This window comes from Ursus americanus, chromosome 20 (genome assembly GCF_024610735.1).
Source record: "Ursus americanus isolate L20-20 chromosome 20, mUrsAme1.1.p, whole genome shotgun sequence".
NCBI lineage: Eukaryota > Metazoa > Chordata > Mammalia > Carnivora > Ursidae > Ursus > Ursus americanus.
The window spans coordinates 11,836,550-11,855,580 of NC_142146.1; the positions used below are offsets into that span (position 1 = coordinate 11,836,550).

The window sequence follows — 19,031 nt, forward strand, 5'->3', positions numbered from 1 at the left end:
GGTTCTAACCCACAAGGTGGGTGCTCACAGGGGGCCGGGACTCCCAGGAGAAGCAGCTTGCTCCCACCATGCAGCTGCAAGGGGCGGCTTGGCTCTCAGTTGAGAAAGTGTCTGAGCTCTGTGTCTTCTGGCCCCTGAGGACTTGAACAGCATAGGAATAGAACTGACCTAAAGCAGATTCTAGCTGCATGGCCTTCTTGAAGGAGGCCTCTGCTTGTTTGCGCAGTCCCCTCTGCTCGGGGTGGGAGCGGGCAGGGAGCAGGGCTCAGTGCTGCTGGGCGTGAAGTTGCAGGTCGTGCCCCCTCCTCGCCAAGCAGGGCGCTGGCGCTGGCACAGGAAAACGCTGGCCAAGAGGGAATTTTTGTGGTTGTTTCCTTGTGGTTTTCTGTGCAGCAGATTCCCACCATTTTCTTAAGGGAGTGTCTAAGGGAGCCTGATTTCGTGATTTTTTCTCATCTGGACACCCCCGAGGCTGTTACCCAACTGCAAGATTCCTCACCCGATTCCTGGCAGGTGGCAGGACTGGAAAAGAGCATATGGAATTCTCTGGGGTTAACTCGGTGCTCTCATAGCATGTTTTGGTTTCCTGAGCCCACCGGCTGCGCGAAAGCCTGTGTCCCGTCCTCAGAGGTGGCCGCTGATGGCCAGGATGGAAGGGGCCACCTCAGTCTTTTGCACAAAGGGCAGTTTTCAGGTGTTGAGCACTAACCAGAAATTATCATCTGGAAAAGCAGAGATCTCAGAGAAAACCACAATTGGCAGTGGGAACCTAGCTGGAGCTTGATGGAGAGCCCGGGGCCGGCCCCATGGGACTCTGTGCAAAGCCGCACCCTGCTGGGCTGTGCACGCTCTCCAGCTGATTCCAAGGCGAAGCCTGAGAGGCAGCACCAACAGCACATTCCTCCAGTTTGCGATGGAAATCCCAGGCTGCTGGTGGGGGGGCTGGGCTGCGTGGAGAATGGCTGGAGGGGAGGTGGTTGTGATGTCTGCGCCAGAGCAGGCGCCGTCAGGGTCCCGCCCGTGTCTGTGTTGACACAGGGTGGCCAGCAGCATGTGAGCGAGCCGTGTAGCACTCTCTCCTGTAGGTCATGCATGAGGAAGGAGCTGACCCGGCTTATCAGTACTGGCCTCAGCATTGTTTGCTCGTGGTGTTCGTGACCTTGATCTCCAGCCTGGGGTTTGGTTGGTGGTATCCATGGCCACCCCACGCAGGCCTCCAGTGATGTCAGTTGCTTGGGGTGGTCCTCTTCCTGGGGTGCAGGTACCAGCATAACCCCAGGGCTGGTCAGGGCCAAGCCTTTTGGGGTCCCCTTGCTGCTCTGCCTACTTCTGGCATCTGTCCCCTGACCCCTTGCCATCCCCAGTCTTCGTGTATCTGAACTCCCAACAGCGCCTCTCACCTGGCGCTTCCTGCTTGCTCCTCTCCGTGATGCTCGTTTGTGCAAGCACCTTACCTGCTTGAGAGAGAGAGATTCATGTATTCACTCAGCAGACAGTGGTTAAGCACGCCTTCATGGGGGTCACACTGATCAGGCATGATAGCTCTATGACCTTGGGCAGTTTCTTCATGTCTAAAGGGTGGAGAGCAGTAATACTTTTCTCCTAGGATGAATGTAAACACTGAAGGAGGTGACAGCCATCCAGCACTTGGCGGAGTGCCAGCACGGGGAGCGCCGTCATCAGTGAGCCATTGCTAGCCACCAGGTTAGCCCTCAGTAGATATCCCGATGATGGAAGGACACCAGAGATCAGCACTGAATGTTCTAGCCTGGGGTGGGGTGGATGATTAAGGCGCCCAATAGACCACGGTTATGTCCTTGGACAAGCCACTTGGCCTCTCTCCCTGTCTGGTGTGTTAAGTGGGGATCATGTTTATGTTATGGAACTCTGCTGGGTTTTAAGTGAAATAGTCCAGTCCGTTGTAAGATGCCCAGGGTAGCAGTTGGCATGTTGGGGAGACTCAGTAGTCCTTTTGTTTCTTCTTCCCTGCCTCTTCAGGAACTTCCCGTGGCGCTCTGCTCTCGGCCCACCTGGTGGGGAAAGTGAACCAGTAAGACAGTCACACTAGCATTGTAGTTAACGCTGCTGACGAGCAGTTCAGTGTAGCCAGACTGTACTGTCAGGTCCCTGCTGCCCCTCCTCCACCCCAGTTCACAGACGGGGCGCCACGCAGACGCTGGTGGTGGCCGGACAGACTGCTGTTGTAGCGGGCTGGCCTCTGCCACCACACCGTCCCTGCGTCCAGCTCCGAGGCTGCTGTGACACACCAGCGCCTTGCACCGAGACGAGTGGCGGCCTCTGTCGGCCCATTTGGTTCTGGCTTGAGAGCACAGCTGCTTATTAGTTGATGCCTTCTTGAACACTGCTTCTTAGCAGTTTCCTGCATCATCCCTTTGTGTCACATTGGACTTAAGACTGCCCTTTTCCAGATGGCTTCTTTCCTACCCCCACTCCCCAGGGAGCTGGGAGGGGATGGGAGGGGAGGGGAGGCGATTCTCTGGGACATTAGTTTATCTTGGGGCAACAAGATATACTCCGGGGCTTTTATGTTTTCACCCGTCTCTGGGGTGTTGGTTACATGAGCCTTTCTTTCCAAAGACTGGTCTGGGAGAAAACAAAATCTTCATCTTTTTTGAGCACCAATTACGTGTGTCCCCAAAGAAGACGCTCCACTGCCTTCATGTGACTTCCATAGCCCAGGTGGGAGGGAACGTGGGCCATTTGTAAGAATTACCTTCATTATGGCCTTGGCCATGGCCATTTTTGGTAGGTCCTCACTCTATTCCTACACCCACTTCATGGGCTGCATCAAAATAGTTATTTCATTTGTTTGTTTTTCAAACCAAATAATGTGTGTCTTATGGGTCTTAGTAGTTACTCCACTTGGGCTGTTGGGCCAAGTCTAAATGATTTTGAAGATAGGTGAAGGACAACAGCTATGCCAGAGACGAGGCTCTAGCTTGAGAGAAGAGCGCAAGCATCATGCCTGGGAAAACGGTCCAGAGCCCTTCTTTTCAAAAACTGGACCGAGGTGGCCTTTGGTTTCCTTACTGATGTTATCACCTGTGCAAATTTTAATGACAGTCATCTAAGCAAACGTGCTCTCTGTGGGGCGGGCTAGTACATGTGTGTGCTTTGCCGGTTTTGGGGTGGGGATTGCCATTGCTAAGTTGTTGCTGTCTGAGTGCACCACTGTGATCTGGGGAAGGCTCAGTCAGGGATCGAGGTAACAAAAGAAGGCTTTTACACTGCTATGTAGTGGGGCAGTGGTTGGAACAGAGTCTGCGTATTTCCAGTATTTTTAGTTGTGTGTTGTTTGGTAACTTAAAATATTGACGTATAACTTACATACCTTAAAACTCAGCTGCTTTAAAATGGACAGTGTAATGCTTTCTTTCTTTTTTCTTTTTTATTTATTTGGCAGAGAGCAAGCAAGCACAAGTAGGGGGAAAGGGCGAAGCAGACTCCCCACTGAGCAGGGAGTCCATACAGGACTCGATCCCAGGACCCTGGGATCATGACCTGAGCCAAAGGCAGACGCTTAACCGACTGAGCCACCCAGGCGCCCCCAGTGTAACACTTTTGAGGAAATTCTCAGAGTTGTACCACCATCACCCTAGTCCAGCTCTAGAACATGTGTCTGCCTTTCCCCATGTGAGCTCCCCCATGCCCGCTCACGGCTAGTCCCATTCCCACTCCCAGCCGCGGCCACCACTAAGCTGTTTCTGTCTCATTTGCCTGTGTTGGATACTGCGTCGGAAGGAAGCCTACAGTGTATGGTCTTTCGTGTCGGGCTGCTTCTGAGCGTACGGTCGTTGAGGTCCCTCCACGTGCTGCGTGTACCAACCCCTCATACCTTATCACGGCTTTGTAGCTTGCCAGGGGGCAGACGTACCCCATTCTGTTTATCCGTTCACCAGGAGAGGGTCATTTGGGTTTGTTTCCACTTTCTGGCTATCATGAGTAATGCCGCTGTAAACATTTGTGTACAAGTTTTGTATGGACGTAGGTTTTTTTTTTCTCTTGGACAGGGGCGTAAGGGACTTGTAAAGTGTGTGACCTTAGGCCATTCATCTGACTTCTCAGAGCCTGAGTTTCCCTGCCTTAAAGTGTGGGGACACATGTGTCTAACCCACCAGCACTGTCACTGGCTGAGGTACGCAGGGGGTGCTGCCATGTGGCTGGGGCAGAATAGCCATTTAAAGATGTCCCCCTGCCTTTGGGGCGCCCGGGTGGCTCAGTCGTTGAGCATCTGCCTTGGGCTCATGATCCCAGGGTCCCCTGTTCAACAGGGACCCTGATTCTCCCTCTCCCTCTGCTCCTCCCCCCAACTTGTGTTCTCTCTCGCTTTCTCTGATTGCCCTCTCTCTCTCAAATAAATAAATTAAGAAAATAAAGATGTCCCCCTCATCAAAATGCTTTGCCAGATTGGCCCAGTCTGGGAGTCTGCTAGCTGTCTTCCAAGGGAAGGCTGGCTGGGAAGAGTGCAGTTTTTACAGTGGTGGACTGTTGTCCTGCTGGGCCATGGGGAGGAGCAGGAATGCCCCAGATGGAGAAGCAGGCGAGGGACAGGCCCTGCAGAAGGAAATAGGCATATGTGGCACCAAGCCAAACCAAATTCAAAAACGCACAGACAAAGCTTTAAAGGACATTTATTTTGTAATGCCTGGAAACTTAGCACCAGTGGGGGACTCACTTAGAATTTCACGGGTGTGGAGGGAATCTTTTTAGCCTGTGGCTTTCAGGTTCTGAACTTTCCACCCCTTGCCGGGGGCAGGGCAGACAGTAGGTACTTACCCAGTTTACTTCCTGGAGGATCGGGGCCAACCGTAGGGATGCTTTTTCAACTGACAACTGCTGTTACTGGTCACAGTGAGAGAGGGATAACCCACTGATTTGTGGACCATTGTCTCGGACACCTAACTGCCAGCGCCTGTCTAGACTGGGCATATTGAAAGCTTATTCAGTATGGTTAGGGTTCTTATAAATATTATAGAAAATAAAATTTACTTTTAAAAAGTTGTAAGGTAAGAGGAGGAATTATCAGGGAGGGGACTGGAATCACGTTCGAAAGTTGAAAAGCAGTGTTCTCATTACTTCAAGAAATGGTCTGTGAATAAGCTAGAACGTAAGCCAAATGACCCAAATGCAAAGAAAATGGGCAGTCATGAATATCTTCTTTCTATTCATGGATGCTGGTGACTTGGTCTTTGTGCTATAAGGGAGCAGTGTCTCCTGAGGTCTTGGTGCACACACCCACCCACCCACCCACACATACACACAAACACACACACATATATATATTTATAATTTAATTGTATATATATGTGCACTTATGCCTGTATACACACACATATTTGTATGGGTGCAAAATATTCATTCATTTATTTGCTCCAAAGATATGTAAAACTGACATAGGAGAAATGTCATCAAAATTAGGTGAAGAAGTGAGGAGAGCTAATCTTTCACACAACTTTAGGAGAATCTTTCCACCACAGTGCACTATGTAAGTGAGCAGTGAGGGCTGCCAGCCATAGTTTCTGGGAGAAGTCTGATAAGGCCAAAATGTCAAGGGGGCCTTGTAGAGCCGGTTGATGTGATGAGAAGGCCCGGGTTCCTAGGGAGAGCAGGTTGTGTGCTGGAACCTTCTTGCCCTCCACTTCATTGCTGAGGCCTGCCATTCTGCATCTGACTGCCTGCCCCGGCGGCTCCACTGCCTGCCCCACCCCTGCCCACTTCTCCCACTGCTGCCCCGGGGCTCCCTCCCATGCCCACATCTGGTCTGACCATGGAGCCCCACACCCCCACCCCTGCTGCCCCTGGCCCCATTGGTTTCTTTCCTGCAGGGGTTTCTTTTGGGCTTCAGGTGGTCACCCCGAGCTTCCCACTGGCTGCTTATCCTTCGCATCAGGCAGGGACTCATCTCTCTTCAGGGCCTGATCTCTGTAGATACTGGGGATTTGTTGACTGCCATCTCACATCTGTGAACCGGAGCTGAAACATGGCTGCCAGCATTTATTCTCAAAATTGTTTTGGGCACGGTTTAATTTGCATAAAGTTTGCGTTCCTGATTTTCAGCCAAAGCCGCCGGCCCCACTCCCTCAGAGCTGTACCCTCTTCCCTCCCTCAATTAGCTGACGGCCCAGTACAGGCCTCCCTCTCTCTGCTCAGCCAGCCCAAGGCCACTCATTCCAGTCTGGCTTCACAATTCCACCTGCCCACCCAAGGACAGGCACTGGATTCTTTTCTCATTGCAAACCATGATTAGCTCCTCCTGCTCCTGGGAGGGTATTCCTCCTGCGGTGGGCCCTCTGCCTGTCACGTTATTCCCATGCTGACCTTAGCCACTGTCCCCTTTGCCTGTGACTGAGCTAGGACAGCCCCTTCGTGCTTCTGACCTTCCGTTGCATGCACCTGTTTTGCCAGGGGACAGTAGGCCTAGGAGATGGAGTGCTTGTGTCCCCTCTGTCCCGGTTGATTTACCTCCCACCCCTTCTGGTCTCTTAACTCTCCCAAGAGACCACTCCTCTCCATTTTCACAGCCATTTAGGATTGCCTTGGGTTAATCAACGGTCTTGACCACCGCTCCCCCTCATTTCTCTGTACTGTAGCCAGATTTTTTTTTGAAATACAGCTCTTACGTGGACTCTCCCTCTTTGAGAACCCTCCAGTGGCTTCTGCTGTCCCATCATGGAAGTCCAGACTCCTTAAAGAGACTTGCCAGGCCTCACACACCCTGCGCCCCTGCCTGGCATTGCCCGGATGGAGCACATGGGCAGCCTGTTTTCTGTGTGCCTCGGAAGGGGCAGGTCTCCTGTCCTGGTCGGCACAGAGCCTGCTGCACGTTTGATGTTGCGAGAGGGGAGCTACATGTACGGTGTATGTGCTTTGCTACCGTAGGCGTGTTATGCTTCTTTTTCTAGGACTTAGACCCTAGTTTTTTTCATATTACTATAGAGGTTTATGGCTGTCCTTTTACTTCAGTGTGTGTTTGTTTTTTGAACATCCTTTGGAAGCGGATTGATTTGCTAGCTCTCCCTTGGTCAGAACTGGAGCCTCCCTTTGGAATGTTGTTCCCATGGAACAGGAGAGAGAAACAGGACCATGGTTTCTTATAGATTAAATATCTAGAAAGTCGGTGCTTGGAAGGTGCAGCCTGTACTTGTCTTACTGTTTAAAGGTTGGTCCTTTTCCCACCTCGTTGTTCTCACCCCTGCCCCCTCATTTCCTGGAAGAAAAACCCAAGACACACAACTACAAGGCTTATCTGGAGCCCCATGACCTTGGTAGAGTCTCCTATAGAAACCTAAGCCTTAGAGCCCCGGCGCTGGGGATCTCTCCCCTATATCACAAATGCTTCTCACTCTGTTTCTGCTTCCTCAATGTTGTTGATGTGTGCTGGCCTCAGCCTCGCCCTTGTATCCTCTATGGCTCCCTAACTCAGGACGTGAGCCAGACTGGCCTACGTGCAGTCCTTGCCATGCAGCCTCCTTTGCCACAACCTTGGTCGGGTCCTTAACGTCTCAGTTTTCTTTTTTTTTTTTCTTTTTAAAGATTTTATTTATTTATTTGACAGAGAGAGAGACAGCCAGCGAGAGAGGGAACACAAGCAGGGGGAGTGGGAGAGGAAGAAGCAGGCTCATAGCGGAGGAGCCTGATGTGGGGCTCGATCCCATAACGCCGGGATCACGCCCTGAGCTGAAGGCAGACACTTAACCGCTGTGCCACCCAGGCGCCCCTTTAACGTCTCAGTTTTCTTATCTGTGGAATGGTCATCATGACAGCACCTACCCTGCAGGGTTGCGGTGAGGATTAAGGAAAAAGCACATTAAATCCCCAGACATAGCAGGGACTCTATGAATGTTAACAGCTGCCCCTGCTGGGAGTCTCTTCTTATATCGAAACTCACCATTTGCTAGCTGTATGACATCAGAGGAGTTAGTTAACCTCTCTGGGCCTCAGTTTCCCGTTTTAAAATGGGGTTAGTTTAAGTTCCTGTCTTGTCGTATTCATCGATAATCCGTATAGAGGGCTATTGAACATGGCCTGGCTATAGGAAGTGTGCTCAGTAAAGGTCTGCTGCTGCTGTTACTGATTTCTCTAAAAAGTTGCATCAGGGAGAATCCCAGGACCCTATAGTATAGTCAACTGTGTACTTTCTGAAAAATATTTTAAGTAATTTTTTCCCCTTCAGTACGTGGTCGCTACAAAAAAAAAAATTAAAATTTGTAATGCTATCTAAATGTCAGTATGTTTATGGCTTTCCCAATTTTCTCCCCTGTTTTTATTATAAGTCAGTACATCTTTTCCCCATTGGGATTATATGTATTTTTAAAAACATAACTGGAATAACAGTGCATGTCTTTTAATATCTCAGAGTCAACAGTGGTTTTTCATTTATGCTTCTGACTTCTGAAGCTGGGCGCTGTAAAAAGCGTGGGGACTTTTGGAAGGTCTCTATCTCACTCTGCAGCCCTGACTGTGAAAGATCACACCTGCCCTCCCGTCCCTGTGTGCGTGGTGACAATATGTGTCTGTTTAATGAGAGAAAACCACTGCTCCAAATGTACATCTTATTGGGTCAATGGTTAAAGCACGTTAAAACTTTTTAAAAATTAGCTTTATAAAAGGAAACACGAAGGATCTTGTTGGTGGTGGATACATGAACCTACACAGGTAATAGGATTGTTAGAGCTTACGAGTCACACACAGGTGCACACATGCACACTCAGTAAGAATTAATCTGGGGAAATCCGAGTCAGATTCATGGATTGTATCAAAGTCAGTGCCCTGGTTGTGATACAATTTTACAGAATTTTACCATTGCGAGAACCTGGGTGAAGGGTGTAAGGGATCTCTGTACTATTTCTTAAGTCTACATGTGATTATCTACACATGATTAATCACACATGATTAGTTGAAAAAATTAGCTTAAAAATTATTCTAGAGGGAAAAAGCAGCTCTGAATCCTGCTCTCTCCTGTTTGGGTGACATGGAGCCCGATTAAAGCATAGCCCCGTGTTCTTTGTCTCCACAACAGCGGAGGACTTGGTGCTCTGAGTTAAGAGGGTGGGTAGGCGCTAAGCAGCCCCCAGTCGCAATCCTGGTTTCAGCACAGAGCCCTTTTGTTCCTGCCGGGGTCTGGTTCCGGTTGATGAGCCTGGCATGCTGATGCTTGCCTGCCGGGCCAGGGGTCTGGGGGGCCTCCTGCGTCTTTTCCTGCAGTGCTGCCGCAGAGCAGTTGTCTGGCCTGAAAACTAACGCCTGCAGGGATGCAGGAATCTTTACTTAGTAAAGATTTCTCATGATCCCGAGCTAATGAACAAGTGACAGCAATTTCATCTGGCCTCCATCTCCATCAAAGTAAATTCTGATTTAAACCAACCCTTAACGAATCTCCCTCGCTTTTCCTAGCTGGACAGCCCCCACTGGAGGTGAGGGAAGGAAAGTGCCCGAGGCAGTGTACTTCTTTCCAGCTCCCAGAGAAGTGTCAGGTGGAGGAGAGAGCTGGCAGGGGGTTTCAGATTTGGAACCAGATTTCAGATCCCTTTAAGCTAGAAAATCATTCCAACGGATTGGATTTCTCTGAGCTCATTCACTAGGGTGATCTTTACTTGCATTTAATAAAATATTCAGAGAGACCTATTGCATTCGTGCTGCAGCTCGCCATTAGCAATGCTACAGAGGTTGGCTTAGTAATACACTTAATTCCCAACTGCCTTGCTTGGGCTGTTACTGAATGTGGGTCACTGTGAAAGCTGAACCAAGTCTTTGGCTCTTAAGGAATTATTTTGTAGAGTCTTAGTTATAAAGCGTTACCGGTGGCAAGTTTTAAAAAATTTTACACTTGGGTCCTAAACCCATTTACGTTCATTCCTCCCTCCACAGAAAAGCCCTGTGACACCCTTCTTGGTGTTTGTGGAATTGCAGATCGATTCCTTGTCATCGATTTAAAGTAAAACCACCCTGCGATTTTTCCGCAGACTAAAGCATTCTTTCGTTGCACGACCTTTTTCTCCAACAGAAGGAGAACAAAGACCCACCCGTCCTAAAGTGGCCTGCAGGCAGCCTCTTATGACCACAGACAATTACATATGTGGTGAAATAGCACTCCGTGTGCACGCATGCGCCTGTGTATGGCAGGAGTGTAATCAGCCTTTTGGGTGTTGGTTAAAAAGAACCTACGACCCTAGTTTCCATGGTAGGGAAACTGGTTGTCTAGCCTTAGAATGTAGGCCATTTGGGGGGGGGGGGAGGGGCTGTGCCATTATGAAACGGTCAGCTAAGATTGTTATTTAATAATTATACCAATAGCCACATTCCGAAGGATCCCACTCTGTCCCTGTGGTTGGGTCTCTGTGATTAGCGAGGTCCAGACCTGTGATGCTTTCTGATCATTCACACACTGGTGGCTGTGCTGCTGACCCATTTCAGTTTGCTGAGTTTATATGAGGCCAGACCCCTTTCTACTCCAGCGCCTGGTCCTCTGTGCCACCGCTAAGAGCGCGTGCACACAACACACACACACACACACACACACACACACACACACAGAGTTACAGACATAGACACACACACACACACACACACACACACAGTATCAGAACCTTGCAGGATTGGAAGTTACCCCCTCCCCTGAGCCCCCTGAGGCTCTTCCCTGGAACTGGGAAGTGAAATCCAGTGGTGCTGAGCACAGTGTGGCTCGAACCCAGCAAAACCGGCGACCCGTTGTGCCCGACACACAGGCACGACTTGAAGGCCACTTTATTAGATGGGTTATTTGTTTGGCAGGTTTGTGACATCAGTAGCTCATTGCCACTTTTATTTCTTGCAGTTTTATGTGCTGAAAGAGTTGGCCAGATGACTAAGACGTATAATGACATAGATGCTGTCACTCGGCTTCTGGAGGAGGTGAGTGTTTCCGGGGAGGCAAAGAGCCATTTATGATTGACGGATTATAACTTACATTGATTATAGCGTACATTATTGTCTGTCTCAGTGAAGAATCCCCAAAATGGGGCCCTCTCGGGGTACAGGGCAGGGCCTTTACTTTTTGAACTGGTAGCTCTGCGGGTCTTTGTAGCTGTAACTTTGCACAAGGTACGTTAGGTTTTAAAAGGAATGTATTAATGACACCAAATAGGAATATTTGCTAGAATACCCGGTTTAAGATTTTTAAAAGCCCTGAAAGTATTTTGTAACACTCTATTTTAAGGGTATCCAAAAGTGTCAGAAAAATACATCATTATTATATCTTTGTAATTTTTTTGAACTTACCTCAGGTTCAGGGGATATTATGCAGCATAGAAATAATCAAAATCATCGTGGGAAAAAAAATTAGGAAACTTGCTTAGAATTGGATGAGCTGCTGGTATTGGGACTCTGGTTTTCTCGGTTTCTTCTTAGCATTCTGTTGGCAGTTGAGAATCCCGGTGCTGTGCACACCACTACAAACTGATGAGCACCATATGTATACCCCCATGCCTAGAACCAGCCCGAACACAGCAAGTTCTTAGAGGTATATATTGAATAAATGCCCGTCTTTCAACGTTATCCGTCCTTAATGGCACTGGTGCTTAGACCCTCGTTTCTGCTCTGGAACCAAGACTGCCTTTGGGTCATGTTACCACTCATCAGCTCTTCTCCAGGAAAGGAGTAGAATAATGTGGGAGACACAGAAATCATTGTTGTCATTTTCAGCCACTGGTAGGACAAGGTTGAAACACAGGACCGAGCAGGAGTGGTGGGAGCCAGAGTTTGGGGAGGCATCTTTGTATCCCATTTTTTATGTCTCTCTTCCCCTGTGTTTTTCCCATCTGCACATCTAGTATTATCCCAGCTGCTCCGATGGCTGGACTCTTTGGATTCCCCCTGAGTTCCTCAGGGCTCACCTGCCCAGCCATCCATTCCCCTCCCTTCCTCCTGCAGCCAGCCCTCCACTCATGGACCCAGTTGGGTGGCATGTGGGCAGGAGCTGAGACTGCTTGGCCACCGGCGTGTCACAGCAGTTACCAACACCTAGGCCTCAAATAGGTGATGTTAGGTTTTTGGCTGTGTGATAGGACCATTGGGAGGCATTTTAGGGCGTAGGCCTTCTGGTGGTGCTCCCGTTGCCACCATTATGGTGGCTGGCAGTAGGCACGTGGGAGGCTAGCTTGGTTGGCAGCACTAACTTTTGAAAATGGTTCCGGGGCGCCTGGGTCGCACAGCGGTGAAGCGTCTGCCTTCGGCTCAGGGCGTGATCCTGGTGATCTGGGATCGAGCCCCACATCAGGCTCTTCTGCTATGAGCCTGCTTCTTCCTCTCCCACTCCCCCTGCTTGCGTTCCCTCTCTCGCTGGCTGTCTCTATCTCTGTCAAATAAATAAAAAAAATCTTTAAAAAAAAAAAAAAAAGAAAATGTTTCCCACTATGTCCATTTCCCCCAATAGTGCCATGCTGTCCGGATCCCCTAGTAGTTCCAGCATCCACTCCTCACCCCACACCATTAGCCATCGGGTCTTCTGAGGGGGATGTCTGGACCGTTCTTTTCATTCCAAGGCCACTCCACTCCATCAGCCCCCAGAGCCTCAGCAGGGAGTTTTCTGTTTCTCTTTGCAGCTGCCGCCATCCCAAGCCCACCATGGCCACTTTGCCACCCCCCCCCCCCCCCCCCCCCCCCGCTTAGAGACACCTAGAAGTCCTCACTGTGTCATCCAAAGCCACACACAAATCACATTCTGAAACCCCCTCCAGCTTGTCTCCAGGGACCTGCCCCGTCTTTCCCTGGCCTTGAGTGTTGTGCCGCAGGGCTCATGGGGACCTTCCAAGCTGACCATCACCACGGCCCCCGGGTGGTCTGTACCCCCATGAGCCCCCAGCACAGGAGTCATCCTGCAGTTGCGTTTGTTCTGTTCACCCAGCCGGATTAGCCTAGAAGCTTTTCCAAGGTGGGGACCATGGCTGGGGGCGGGGGGTGGGGGTTCTCTTCCCTTTTAACCTTGGAAACAATAGGCCTTTTGTAAATGCCTGCCACGGCTGTCCTGCTTGTTATTAAGGGTAAATCGTTACTGAGAGCTGCGTGTTGTCCGTGCGTCGTCTCATCAGTTCTGCAGTAGCTCTCAGCTGTGGGTGCCACTGTCTCTCCCATCTCAGTGAAGGGACCTGAATCAGAGGACAGAAGCAGCCCAGGGCCACACGGTTGCTTTGCACCCCAGGCTGGTACCTGCAGCGCGTGTGACTCTTGCTTTTGGCTGGAGTGTTGACTGCCCTATTTATTTAGTTTTGGGGAATATAGTCTGCTGGCTGTCAGTGGGACATTTTAAAAACACAAACTGGGTCATATATTTTATGGGATGCGGCCTCTGTGAGTGTCTGCTGCCCGCAGTTCTTGGCTCTTGCCAAGTTGGAGCTGGTAGTGCCCGGTGATCCCTCCCAGGCCAAGACCTGTGTCTGCTTGGACGTTTGGGGATTGCTGCCGAAGGAGCCTGGGCCTGCAGCCCTTCGTGCAGATACTGGGTGTCAGTAGTTCCCGTTCCCCCAGCTAATCTAAACAAGTGTCACTCCCCAGAGAGCATGCTGCCCTCTTTTTAAAAACCCTGAGCTGTCGAAAGGAATATTTGTGGGGCGCTTCCTTCAGGTGGCTTTGTTGTGCATTCTTTGTTCTATTTTTAGCCGCTTATCATGGCAGTGGTCTGTGTGTCCCTGTGTTTTATTTGTAATGCCTTCTTCTCCCTGTGCTGATAAGAACCGCCTCTGAGTCACCGCCTTTCTTTGGAACTAGGTGGGTTCCGGTTAAAGTCTAACTGCCTCGGTCACGTGACAGTTGTACCGGGCTGTGTTTTGCTTGGCTTGGCTTTGGTTCCGCTTCCTCCAATCATTTGCTTTGGTTCGCAGGCCTGCCGCGTGCAGGGAGGGTGCTGGGCGGGGGTGTGCACAGGGTGCCAGAGCGCAGCCCGTGGCCAGCGGGGAGCTTTTGTTTCTGCCTCTAAGGGGAAGACCATTCCAGGGCTTGCCTTGTCTCCCTGCCTTTGGATTTACCTTTGGGCAGAACTTGCCTCCCTCCGCGCCCTCCCCCCCCAGTTTGGAGAGGGTTGTTCCGAGGGCCCCTTAGTCATGTATTTTATGCTGAGATTGGTGAATGAGATGAGTCAGTCGCGCGAAGTGTGGGAGGCGTGCTCTCCATCTCCAAGGGCTGTGTCAGACAGCACCAGCGCCGCTGGCAGAAGGGGCTGAGCCAAGTCACAGTCTTTTTAAGCAAAGCACGGGCGGGAGGAGGGAGCGAGCAATTGGAATGAGCTTCATCCACCTGGCTGCAGTTTCCCGAGGAAAGAGGGAACCGGATCTTTCAATAGTTTATTTCCAAGGGCCTAAATTATTTATTTGTAGTCTCTCATTCTCACTGTAGTTTAACCCAATGGTCATTTCCTAGCTGGTTGCCTGTTTTCAGAAGTAAACATTTACCGTATGTTGGCTGGTTGTAATAAATGCCAATGTGTTCATTCACATTTATCCTCCAAGAGAAGCCCAACCGGTCTGTCCTCTTAGTAAAGAAAAACCAGAGTGACAACAATAAGTTTTTAGTTACTATAAATTTTAGATGAGCTGTTTTAGATAACTTTTTGTTTTAAAGATTTTATTTATTGGGGCGCCTGGGTGGCTCAGTTGTTAAGCGTCTGCCTTCCGCTCAGGGCTTGATCCCAGGGTCCTGGGATTGAGCCCCACATCAGGCTCCCTGCTCCGCTGGGAGCCTGCTTCTCCCTCTCCACTCCCGCTGCTTGTGTTCCCTCTCTCACTGGCTGTCTCTCTCTCTGTCAAATAAATAAATAAAATCTTTAAAAAAAAAAAGATTTTATTTATTTATTTGACGGGGCTGGGGTGTACAAGCAGGGGGAGCAGCAGGCAGAGGGAGAAGCAGGCTCTCCACTGAGAAGCAGCCTGATGCAGGACTCGATCCCAAGACCCTGGGATCATGACCTGAGCTGAAGGCAGATGCTTAACTGATTGAGCCACCCAGACGCCCTAGATAACTTTTAAGTAATCTCCACACCCAACATGGGGTTCAAACTCACAACCCTGAGATCAAGAGTCACATGCTTTACCAACTGAGCCAGTCAGTGCCCCCCTAGGATAACTTTTAGACAAGACGTCACTTGTTTAATTTTTTCATTTCATCCATAAATAGTTTTGCTATAACTTCTTGCCTTTTTTTCCAGCAGAGAGTTTTATTTATATTACTATAAAGATTAGATTTTTGGTGTAGATGGGGTGAAAGCTGCCCCACTGTGGGGCAGGGAGGGTGAGCAGCACCCCAGGTCTGAGGTTTGGGGTGTCATGGGGAGGGGGAGGGGCTTCAGTGAGTGTATAGCCCATTTGTTTTTCTTCCCCTGACCATTGCTGTTGGGCTCTGGCCTTCGTGCGCCATGGGAAGCCCTCACCGTCCTTCGGGTGCTCCAGCTGGCCTTGCCCAACGGGCTTCCATAATTATAATTTTTGCTTGATTTCTTTGCCGTGGAGTCTGCCCACAGAATGTGGCCAAGGCATACAGAATGTCTGTGTTTGTTGGAACTTCGCATGACGCATGCCATGATGGATGCGTGATGTCATGTACACCAGCGAGGCCGTGAAGCCTCTGGCCTTAAGCGCTTGCTGGGTATTCAGTCTGAGAATTTGTTCTGGTAGACAGATTCAATAGACTTGAGTTAGATTTGCGGAGACCACTCTTTCGAAGAGAAATGGACACTGGTATTGCGGTTTTAATTGAGTGTTAGCCGGCTGAAACCATTTGCATGAGAGGCTAATTTTGAGTCAGCCTGGAGAGGTCGGTGCCCTCCCACCACTCCTTTGGGTCCTTTCCCCCACGTACCAAAGAAGCACACATGTTGAGTCTCAGAAGTGATGAAAGGCCGCTGAGCGAAGGACCGTCCTTGGAAGAGACAGTCGCCAGCATGGATGAGCACACATATGAACATCTCGGTTCATTGGGCAGAGTCGCTGGTCCCCTTTGTTCCGTGGCAGGCGTACGAGGAGGCACACATTGCGGGAATGAGGTATTTGTGGCTCCCATGATGTGACGCCCGGCTGGCTTCTGGGGCAGCGGGGATGGCAGTGACAGGTTTCAGGACCGTAGGAAACAGGGAAGAGTGACCATCATCTGTGCGAGAGAGAGAGTGCCACATCCCCGTCAACTCCAGAGCCTTCCCAAACTGTACTTCCACCACCATTGCTCGGCTCCTAAGATGTGCTGCTAGGGCATGGAATTACTTGGTGGATGTAGAAGTTAGAAATAAAAACTGCCTGCCTGCCTGCCTGCCTTCCTTCCTTCCTTTTCTTCTTTCTTTCTTTTTTTTTTTTTTAAAGATTTTATTTATTTATTTGACAGAGATAGAGACAGCCAGCGAGAGAGGGAACACAAGCAGGGGGAGTGGGAGAGGAAGAAGCAGGCTCATAGCGGAAGAGCCTGATGTGGGACTCGATCCCGGAACGCCGGGATCACGCCCTGAGCTGAAGGCAGACGCTCAACCGCTGTGCCACCCAGGCGCCCCTCTTATTTCTTTTTTTTTTTTTTTGATATCCTACAACTCTGAATCATAATGCTAGGAGATTTTTTCAAGGGCAGCTCAGCCAGTCGGCCCCACCAGCCCTCCCCATCGAACAGAGGAGAGAACCGGGTCCGAGGGGCATTCAGAGCCCAAGCTCATGGCTGTGGAGGAGAAGGGTTCGCCCTGAGCAGGTCAACTTTTGGCCAATACCTGCTGTAAGAAACGCATCTCAGGCTGTGACTCTGTACTCACATAAATAAATACATGACAAGCAAAAGCATAAACATGAAATAAGACCCTTATTCTGTTGAATGCACTTCGGTATTTCAATTTCATGCTATTGAATTTCATTTAAAACAAAATATCCGTTGCCATTATGAAAATGGTTGTCAGCCTCCTGACGGTTCATAACCTATGTTTGGGAAGAGCTAGCCTGGAGAGTGCCCGATGCTTGTTCAATGGAAACCATGGGTCCCAAGGCCATGTGGGTGGGTGGTTAGTAGCCAGTCAGAAGCTGAGACTCCTCCCCAGCTTTTTTTCCTGCTCTAAACTACATGTTCCTATTCATCTGCTTTTTACACCAGCTGGACAGAATAATTAGCAGAAGCTTCTTAAATGATTTTGTTTTCCAGAGTTCTCCTCCCCCTTGCTACAGGGGAGCAAGTTGAATCTAACCACAGTGGCAAACAGTCTCTCGGGCACGGACGAGTCTGCCTTTGGTGCTGGCATCTCTCCTGCTGTCTGCACTCTCAGGGAACATCTTTCCTCCCACAGAGGCAGCTGCACCTTTATTTATTATGTTTTTTAAAGATTTATTTATTTATTTTAGAGACTACACAAGCAGGGGGAGGGGCCGAGGGAGAGAATCTCAAGCAGACTCCCTGCTGAGCGTGGAGCCCGACACAGGGCTCAGTCTCACAACGTGGAGATCGTGACCTGAGCCAAAATCAAGAGTCAGCTGCCCAACCGACTGAGCCCCCCCCAGGCGCCCCAGCAGCTGTACCTTTATTCGCTAAAGATCTTCCCTTGTGTACCGCTCTGCTACATACAAGCGACGTCATCGGCTGAACTGCCAGAAACTCCTGTGTTCTTAACACAGGCTTTGTCTCTGAAGTAAGGCAGTTTTATGCATTATCTCATTTTGAAAGTATTTAAAAAATTTTTTTAAGTTTATTTTTTTTTGTAATCTCTATCCACAACATTAGGGCTCAAATTCCCAACCCTGAGATCAAAAGTCGCACACTCTTCCCACTGAGCCAGCGAGGTGCCACTTGAAGGTTTTTTTTTTTTTTTTTTTTTAAATAAATCTAAGTACAGGCACATGGGTGGCTCAGTCAGTTAAGCGTCTGACCCTTGGTTCTGGCTCAGGTCATGATCCCAGGGTCATGGAATCCAGCCCCTCATCAGGCTCCATGCTGAGTGGAGTCTGCTTCAGATTCTCTCTTCCTCTCCCTTGGATCCTCCCACTTGTGCTCGCTCTCTCTCTCTCTCTCTCTCAAATAAATAAATAAATCAAAAAAAAATTATAAAAGAATCAACCCAAGTATCCTCCATTAAGTAAAAGAAACATGCTATTGGATTTCAGAGTAACTTTGAACATTTGTGTTTCATATGAAGTAAATGTAAATAACTCGGTAAATTCCACCCTCGTCTGTTCTAACGAGCCTGCCTCCCTGCATCAGCTCTTGGCCGCATTGCAAGAGCACTGGAGTTTCTGTGCTCATTCATTCATCCAGCGAGCAGTTACTCTGAGTATTTCCATGCGCTGGGCCCTGGGGATACAATAGCGCAGGCCTCAGGTAGGCAGGTTGTCAAGTGATTTCACAGACACCAAAAGCAGCTGCGGAGAAATGTTTTTGGAAGCACGTTTCTCTTGTAGGAACAGAGACTTGTTTTCATTGGATTTTAAGGTTGTCTCCCATTGCCTGAGGTCTGCATAGCTCTTACACATTCTGGGGGCAGAGCGTTCCCCCTCTTTGAACAGGTATCAAACCTGGGTGTGTGGATGGTGAGTTATTAATACCCTTGTTAGTTCTAACCGCTCTGTTTTCCTCAGTTGACACTGAGCACTCTGGGTCCTTCAGGAAGCACAGGTGTTCTGAACGTCTGTTCTCACTTCTGCCTTTCGTAGAAAGAGCGGGATTTAGAACTGGCAGCTCGGATTGGCCAGTCGTTGTTGAAGAAGAACAAGACGCTGACGGAGAGGAACGAGCTGCTGGAGGAGCAGGTGGAATACATCCGGGAGGAGGTGAGCTGCTGGCCATGCCGTGGCTGGGGGGGCTTGTGCTCAGGCCCCGCGCGCTGCCTGTCCCGGGGCGGCCACCTGGAGGCAGAAGGCTGCCTTCCTGCTGCTGCTGCTGTTCTGACAGTGTGGACAGCACCGGCTGGGGTAGCAACAGCCTCCATCTACCCACTAGGCCTGCTAGGTCCCCCCAGGCCTGGGTGTGTACTGGACCAACGCCAGTCCCCGTCCCCCGAGAGTCCAGATCTTCACCAAGGCTGGGAAAGACAC

The 19,031-nt window shown here is 49.9% G+C and overlaps 1 protein-coding gene across 12 annotated transcripts in view; it reads left to right on the forward strand.

Moving 5' to 3' along the window:
• The window catches only part of TRAK1 (trafficking kinesin protein 1), a 116,153-nt gene that overhangs the window by 60,840 nt on the left and 36,282 nt on the right, over nucleotides 1–19,031 (forward strand). For all 12 annotated transcript variants that reach the window (XM_045798153.2, XM_045798149.2, XM_045798150.2 and 9 more), the window contains 2 exons: nucleotides 10,835–10,911; nucleotides 18,651–18,767. In XM_045798153.2, the coding sequence (XP_045654109.1) occupies nucleotides 10,861–10,911; nucleotides 18,651–18,767 (168 nt within the window). In that variant the 5' untranslated portion in view covers nucleotides 10,835–10,860. The remainder of the gene's footprint in view (nucleotides 1–10,834; nucleotides 10,912–18,650; nucleotides 18,768–19,031) is intronic.